The 8,803-nt window shown below is 35.9% G+C and overlaps 1 protein-coding gene across 1 annotated transcript; it reads right to left on the minus strand.

Annotated features, from left to right (window-relative positions):
- Positions 1 to 4,661: 4,661 nt before the first annotated feature.
- LOC113237456 (NECAP-like protein CG9132) lies at positions 4,662 to 8,328 on the minus strand. The gene is made up of 5 exons (XM_026473940.1): positions 8,146 to 8,328; positions 7,862 to 8,067; positions 7,253 to 7,434; positions 6,786 to 6,976; positions 4,662 to 5,173 (listed from the first exon to the last, which is right to left on the minus strand). Exons 1-5 carry the CDS (start codon positions 8,229 to 8,231, stop codon positions 5,116 to 5,118), a joined length of 723 nt encoding a protein of 240 aa, XP_026329725.1. The 5' UTR covers positions 8,232 to 8,328; the 3' UTR covers positions 4,662 to 5,115.
- Positions 8,329 to 8,803: the final 475 nt, after the last annotated feature.

An 8,803-nucleotide genomic window follows, 5' to 3' on the forward strand; every position in this document is an offset into this window, starting at 1 on the left:
ATTTTCAACAGCAGGATAGCACTGCTTCTTCACTTATACTAAATGGTCATAGCATGGGTATAAATTGAACCCCCTTTCTTTTGCTTCTTGTTGAACATTTTTATAATTCTGGACTGTGAAATTATTTAAATAAATAGGTCCAATCGTCTTTGCTTGCGATCCCATTTTACACGAATTTTCTCGCACTCCTTTTTTAAGAACACTTTTAACTGCGTGTCCTGTTCTTCGGTAACACTCAAATCACCGAAACTCGTCTTCACGAAGTTGATTACTCGATTTATTCGGCCTTTGGGCGAAGTGGAACGCCAAAAATCAAATATTAATTTTCGCTTCATTTGGGCACCTGTAAAGAAAAATACAAATAAATTTATAATCGCAAAAAATCGCAAAAAACTATTATTATACGATCAAAGTATATCAAACAAGCAATCTTTTAAAACTACTATTATAGCTTGACTACATTTGACTACATGGTAGATCTCTGAACGAAAATTAATTCGGAGTAAACAAATCTTTTAAATTATGGATCTTTTTAAATGAGTATTACATATTCATCAACATACAATTCGATTTATTTTATTACTAAATTAAATGGATAATTACCTTTACTTGATGACTCCATAACAAAATACCACGTGAAATTACTCAAAACTCCGAAAAACATGTACACACGTTAGCGTTAACGGTCACACTGAGAGGTCGGCCGCCTACCTGGCTTGGTTCCGGGAACTTTGCCCATTGTTTAAAACAAGTTGCAGGCATCAGAGGGTTATTTGCTTTGTGTTATCATTGAAAGTATGTATGTAGGAGTATAAAAAGATTAGAAAAACGCAGTTGTAAACATTTCATTTAAATACCTTTTGTCCGCCTAGATTAGTCAAATCGTACACTGTGCGGCGCCTCACTCAGTTCGCCGCGCGCTCGCTCGGCAGCATCTCGGCAGTCAGACGTGTTGGTTTTGTGTTTATGTTAGCAGACCGGCGATACGATGTCGTGGGCTGTGGATCCCGAAGTCCTAGTCTCGTCCACTTTTATATGCAAAAGCATTGCCAGGTTACTCAAATAAGATTATGAAAAATAATGCCTGGTAGGACGTAACCAAAAATCTCTCAGAGGACTGGGAAACCCTCACCAATGAGGAAAAAAATAATCGATGTAAGTAAATAATGCATTTTATTTATTTTAATCAAATATGTAGGTACATAGTTTTTTTTACTTATTCACCATTTTGTCTATTGATAACTTGATATTGCCACGGGATAGAACCTTCTGGCGATGTAAAACATCTAGCGAAATAATCACGTATTTCCAGACCAGTATGGTTACTTCTTAGACCTGTCGGTTGGAGACCTTGTATTGGACTGTCAAACAAAGTATCATCAAATTGGAATCCATCTTTGCTTCTTACAAAATTATGTAGAATACAACATGCTTTAACTACCGGTATCGTGCGATCGGGTTGAAGTTCTATAGCTCTCGTTAAAATCCTCCACTTGTTTGATAGAATACCAAAACTGCATTCAATCGTTACTCGTGCTCGTGTTAGTCGATAATTATAAATACGTTGTTGCACAGTCAAGTTGCGGTTCGGATATGGTCGTAAAACATGTCCAGATAGAGCAAATGCTTCATCACCAATTAATACAAATGGCATGTTTTTCCCATTCGGACTATTCGGTAAAGTTTTCGGTTCTGGTAAATCGATTTGGCCTGATTCTAATTGCTTGTTAAATGATGTATTTTGAGTCAGTAGAACCGCCGTAAGCACCTACTTCAATGCAAGTAAAAAAATAATTTGCATCACAAATTGTCATTAAAATTATAGAAAAATAATTTTTATAATTATAGTACAGTTTTGATTGGGCTTTGTTATTTCAATGTGTTTGCCATCTACAGCCCCGATTACATTGGGGAAATTAGTGCAGCGGTAAAATTCTTCGGATATTTTCTTAAAGTCATCCTTTGTTTTTTCTGGCATAAACAGGCTTTAAACAATCCCATATTTCGTCACAGACTTGTTTAATAATGTAATGTATAGTAGATACTCCAAGTAAAAACTGGTAATGTAAATCATGAAAATTGTTGCCTGTTTGCTAAAAATCTGTAATAAATGAATGGCTGGAGATTAATTACATATATTTTTTTTAGACAAAGACGTACAAGCAAAATGGAAACATTTAAGGGACAACTTTCGACGTGAATATCAAGCCCAAAAAGATGTCACATCAAGCCAAGGTGCAAAAAAGAGAAAGAAATACAGATATTACGATGAATTATTATTCCACACGTTAAAGATGCCAAAACTTGTGGAAACTACAGCACTCCAACAAATGTAACAGAGCAAAATATTGAAAGCCCGTCACAGCCGAACGACGAAAATTCTCCAGCTGGACCTTCGACTGCCACTCATAATGTTCCAGAGACTCCAAAGAAGAAAAAGAACACAAAATCATCCTTTGAGGATGACGTTCTGAAGGCCATCAAAAATGAAATGTCAGAAGCGGACGAGGATAAAACATTATGTTTATCACTTTCAATGTTTTAGGTTCAATCACTTAAAAAGATGTACGATGACAATAAAATGTTAGCCAAAATCGAAATATTAAGAGTAATTCGCACTTTCTCAAATAGGTCGCTTAATACAAACATCAGTCAGCCCAACCAAGCACCAAACATTGAACCATATTTTAGTCAGCCCAACCAAGCACCAAACATTGAACCATATTTCAGTCACCCAAATTCAATCCCTTCGCTTGAATCAACACCTATCTGTAATCAGATCACACAAGAGCAGCATTCACAACCAACATCCACTCAAAGTCGTTACGTGTATCAGCAGCAGCCACAATCGGAGACCAGCTTCAGCTATACTCAGACTCCACAACAGCTCTCAAAGCCAACATTCACTCAAGCACATAATATGTTTCAGCAGCACTCAAAGTCACACTCGACACTGTCCTTGCATCAACCCTCATCCGTTAATCCTGTACATCCATCGAAAGTAATTAGGATTTTAAAGAATCGTCAATACCGCCCCGCTTATTCAACTGCACCAAGTTCTAGGCCACACTCCGCACAAAGCTTTTTTACCACTTTCAACCCAAATATTTGCCCATCTCCGTCCAACACTGACCAATTAAGTTCAACAACTGTTCAGAGCCTCTTGACGAATATAAGTTCACCAGAAGAGTTCTACTTGTCTCCAGATGATTGTTAAATTTAATACCTATGTTTTTAATAAATAAAAATTGTTTTGTAATTATTGTTTTACTTACTAAGTGTAACAGCTGGTCGTTGTACAGGTGGTATCGCCAAACGCATGTTGGTATCTTGAAGTGTTATTCGAGGACCCACTATTGTCAAAAGTTCGTCAAATGTTGTAGACATTCGAAAATAACTAAAAAAATTATCGGGGTATTCATTGACTTACAAATAAATGGACGACGGGTCTAATACAAAAACCACGAAAAAAATGTCCCAAGTCAACCTATTCGAAATTTAAATTGTAATGTCATCGCAGTATCCCGCTGTCAGTAGAACAAATGAAGACTAAAGCGGAGTGTCGCGCTCTGTATACGATTTTAGCGCCTTACAAGTGCGGATACTTTTTAGCGCGGACCCGACGTCCATATAATTGTAAGTCAATGGGGGTATTGCCTCAATTCTTCGTACAGTGTCACAAACTGCGCTTTTAAGTATCTCAGTTCATTCAGAGGATGAACCCAGAATGCCTTTTGTTTTCTTTTACGTCTTCTAGCAACACAAATCGCTATAGCTAGTAATTTAGCAGAAACCATTTCCACGTCTTACTGAAGCGAGAAACGAAACAAGAGTGATTTTAAAGCGTTCGTATGAACAATCACATCGAGAACGTTATAAAAGCGCCAACGCCGAGTTTTAACGCAACGCTTTTTAAAGTCTCGTGCGAATAAGGCCTTAAAGTGCCCGGCGTTAGCGCGGCGTTGGTCGTTCGCATGTGCACACCTAGAGCGATTTACGTACAACATTCGGTAAGTTGTAAGCGCACGTTAGCTAAACGCCCGTTGACCGCTCGTTATGTGAACAAGCTCTTAAAGTTCTGAGTTGCACTGGAACAAATCCTCCGTCCTCCGTCATAACTAACGTAATCGGCATTTGTAGCGAAATTCAGTTGTTGACATATCTGGAATAAGCGAAACGAGATCTACGACCCACTCTAATCGGTTTTTAAATATCTTATTTAGTGTCAGTTTTATTGTTAAGCACAAACAGCGTTATTGGCATTTTAGGTGACAATAACACTTGTTCGGTCCGTCACTTGATATTATAAAAAAAAAGTTACCGAAACGCAAATGCGTTAGTTATAACAAGGAGGGCAATACTACTATAGGTAGGCATGTCGCTTATTGGATGAGGGTCTCACATACGCCGCTCACGACGGCCTCCAACACGGCCTTTCCCAAATGGGCACTCACCTGGCTGGACGTAAGGCGTAAGACTTGTAAATACATAACGACTCAAACTTACCTGTTATAAAATTAAACTGTTAAATCTGCTTGCATTGGTTTTCCCGAACTAAAACCATTTTGTGAATAGTAGTTAAGTTTCCATTTATTATATGTTTTTGTACATCTCTCATATAATAGTTCCAAAATACAGATCTATTTTACCAAGCGAGACTTGGTAACTTCATCTATTTACATAGAAATTGTCTATGACCATGCAATTTGTAACAATATAGAACATACGATAACAACAATATGTAGAGCCGAAAACACCTACTGTAACTATATCTATCTAAATATACATAAGTATTACAACATATACAGACAAAATAAACGATAATTCCATGATTAATTTTATAAACACATATTATTGCATACTTTTTTTCTTATGAATATTGTGATCTGGCATCTCTTGCTGTTCTAATACACTACGTTATAATAGTATACGTATATTAATTATAATATAGATAGTATCTACGATCTCACGAACACATTAAAATTTCATACTTGTGAAAAGCATGTGATATGATCTAGCGCTAAGTTATTAAGTATTTCTTTAAGTATTGTGCATTAATGTACTGCCACCCAAAATGCGGACACCAAATCACAATAAGATACTTCGGGTGTTACTTCAGAATTGCACCCAGTTTTGTTGGCTGGCGGGTGTGATCGGAGGCTGGCTTGGCTCACTGTAACAACAAACGAACAAATAAAATCGCACCACTTATGGAAGAATGGCATAAGTGAAGTTACGTCAAAAACGTTTACAAAAATTGGAGAAGATGTGGGTATCTAATTCAGCAATAAACGTTTTTTACTTAACTCCACCTATGCCATTCTGCCATGAGGGGTGCGAAAAGATATATTTATTATTCGACATCCATTCATGAACAGCGGATAATGTGTACATAATTATTATACATAGAACAACCAACTTAATAATAATGTTTAATGTGGTTTGCTTGGCGGAAAGTCACTTAATATAATTAGTTATTTAGTTCGCTATTTTCATAACTAGTCACTGAGAGATTTGGCCCATATGTTGAGCTATTGGCCATATTGCGAATTGGCCATTCATCTACTAAGCCCGCAAGCTCTAGCATCTAAGAAGTGTTGTTAGTAATCATGGTAGCCGATTGCTCTCATTTGTCCAAAATTTTATTTGACTTTTTTCAATGAGGTAAAAATTTAAAAAAAACTAACATGTTGCATTATGGTTTAAAAGCTTTAGCCTGTCCTGTAGGACGAAATATTTTACTACTATAACTGTTTAACATAATAATTCAGTCTTGTGTATCACATAGCCTACTGTACTTATCTAACTAGTCCAAAATAAGCAAACTAGCCACCTATTAAAAGAGATTTTATAAAACACTCTTATAATAAGTAAATGAAAAACTTAAAACCTATTTTCATAAATTGGAATGAAGAGTATAATTTACCACAAAAAAAGATTATTTACACCAATGTACAGACAACGACACATCAGACTACACATTTTTGTTCGAAAATCGCCACGAGTGCGACGGAACAAGATACGTCAATGTGTAGCTTGGTGTGCTGGCGTGTGTACTATGTGACTTCCAATATAATGACATAATTAGCATTGTATGCTGATTGCCTGTACACTATTCATAAAACACAGTGTTTAACTAACATTGTGTCAAGGTCGTGTAGTTATACGGTACTGTGTTTTCTGACACTTTTATATGATTATTGAAGGGCATACAAAATTTTCAATACATTTTATAAATGATAATCAAAGTACTAAAAATTACACAGGTATTATAAACATCCTTATGGCGATGGCGTTGAAATTGGCAAATTAAATGCAGAACATAATGTGGCTGATTATTAGTTGTTAGACTATTTTATTTTTTATTTTATAATATCAAGTGACGGGATGAACAAATTGTGCACCTGATGGTAAGCTACACGCCTATTGATAACAGTTGACAAGTCCCATGTGCCTGTAATTCCACCAGCACCCTTATACCCTTTCAAACTGGAACGCGGTAATGCTGACATTACTGCTTGGCGCCAGAAATAGGTATGATGGCAGTACTTCCCTGGATGAATGCTTTTGCAAGGAGTTCTACTGCTACTAAAACCACCCACATTTATGTAATGTGTTGTAGTAAATAAAATTAGTATGTTTTGTGTTTGCAGGATGCTGATAATCTTAGGGGGAATTTAAGAAGAGGGTTCTGGTCTTAACGGAAAACGGAAATGTAGGAAAGAGTCTACAGTAGTCTGCTCTAGAGAATTGCTTTCTGAATATTATGTCAAAGTGGTAATAACCTTGCAGAGTTAAATTCACCCCACTCTGAGTTAGCACCAGGTGGTGCAGCAGGGGCTGAGGGCGAAGGGGTGTGTTGAGGTGAGGGTGGAGGTGGTAACCGGGAGCCGCCTGGAGGAGGCGGCAACAGACCTCCACCACCGGCGCCACCTACACCTCGTCGCGGTCGGCTACCTTCACTGCCATCTTTTTTCTGGAAACATTATACGCATTGTTTTATCAAAAAATACATTAAATAATTGTGTGAATACTTCTCAAATATGGGAGTTTCAAAGATAATAAATAAATGCATAACAAATACAGGTTGAAATTATTTTTCAGATCCCCTAAGGCAAATACTCCAATTCCTAATTTGGAGCATAGTCAGTTAGTTACACCCTTTTTATTACAACAATAATTATATATATAATAGTAATGAGACAAATAAAGTTAGAAGTTTCTGTTTGTTATTATTTATGACAAAACTTACAGTAATTTTCATATTAATCTTAATTGTCTCTCCTTCCTTAAATCCAAGATCCAGCTGCTGCTGGGGTGCTGATTGATCCTCTTGTTCTTTTCGCAGCCATTTAAAGTGATCTTGTAAAGCCACATTGAGATCAAATGAATCTGATCTGTCGCCAAAGCCTAGACCGATATATGCACTTCGACCTGCAATAAGTTATGTTTTTATTTCAGAGTTTGTATTTTTAAAGGTAGCAATAGATAATTACTATTGATACTTTAGTTACTATGAGGTTGAAAATTAAATTCTAACTAATAATATTAGAAACATAAAAACAAATGTAACTGGGATTTGCATAGACATAATCAGTTTACACAAGATTATGCCTTAAACTATTTGCTTTATTATTTATTTACTTTTGTGGAAATAATTACATTAGAACCAAGTATGAACATCAGAGTTTCTATAGTATCAAATTTTTTTTTAATCAATACAGATTTATATAATTTGGTCTGAACATGAGTAATTGCTGACAAATAGATGGCAAATAAGGGGGCGTATTCTGCGTGTAATTAATAACTATATTTATAAAGAGTGATAACAATAGTAGTTTTCATAATCAGTGCAATTTACCATTATCATCTTGGATCTTTACAACAAAGTACCGTGAACTATCAGTGACGGATTCTAGAGCTACTCCTGGATATTTGTCAATGGGACACTTCGCAAATAGCTCCCCAGAAGTCTTGTCTTCGAGTTTCATCACCAGCTCTTCACCTTTCGACACAAGTCTCATTCGCCCAGTCCATTGAGGTTCTTGTAAATTCCAATCAGCTGCCCTGAATAAAAATTAATCTTTTAATCGCCTTGCTCATCTTAACATAAAAAAAAAGAATTCTGAAATTGTTAACACTTACCTGTACCCTCTGTTTGAGGTTTTAGGTGGTATTTTAAACACAAACACCTCATTTTTCACCAACAAAACACTTTCATATGTCTCCATTTCTCATTAATATTTTCACTTCCAACGGTGTACCGAGTCGTGGCTAATATTTAGCAGATTTTCATAAATTTTTGTTCGAGGAGACTATGAGAAAATTAGTAAACGATTGACGTGTTTCGCTCAATAGAGCCTCCAAAAATAAATCGATTTTATTATCTATTGTCGCTCGCTCAACGATATATCTTTCTGTTATTATATATAATATACGTACATGTTTGCTATGTCTACTAAATTATTTTACATTCAACAAAGAAAAAAAGTTAGCCTCATGGAAGTTGATCAAAACGCTTTTCCTTGTTACAAAGTTAATCGATTCACATCAAATCAACTAATACTGGAATGTTTACTGAAATCTCTACGAGTGATAACGAACTGTCAAAAATGAAACGTTGGAGGGTCAATTTGCGAAACGCAGCAATTTGTGGTTCCCGAGTCATAAGAAATGAAACTTAAATTATATGTCCTTTTTTTATTGTTTAAATGGTGAAGCAGTTTATTTGTTATTTACGCATACAAAACCAAAGTGTGACTTAATTTTCTTCTAAAAAATTTTAAATATGGTGATTAAAGAG

The sequence above is a fragment of the Hyposmocoma kahamanoa genome, unplaced genomic scaffold (assembly GCF_003589595.1).
Source record: "Hyposmocoma kahamanoa isolate Upper Pololo Valley unplaced genomic scaffold, ASM358959v1 93, whole genome shotgun sequence".
NCBI classification, from domain to species: Eukaryota; Metazoa; Arthropoda; class Insecta; order Lepidoptera; family Cosmopterigidae; genus Hyposmocoma; species Hyposmocoma kahamanoa.

What these genes read in the sequence shown, in the direction of transcription:
- LOC113237456 (XM_026473940.1), bottom strand. Translation starts at nt 8,231, where the DNA reads ATGGAGACATATGAAAGTGTTTTGTTGGTGAAAAATGAGGTGTTTGTG. An exon ending in AAAGATCCAAGATGATAATG is followed by an intron (nt 7,435 to 7,861) that starts GTAAATTGCACT and finishes AACTTATTGCAG; the next exon opens with GTCGAAGTGCATATATCGGT. An exon ending in AGATTAATATGAAAATTACT is followed by an intron (nt 6,977 to 7,252) that starts GTAAGTTTTGTC and finishes TAATGTTTCCAG; the next exon opens with AAAAAAGATGGCAGTGAAGG.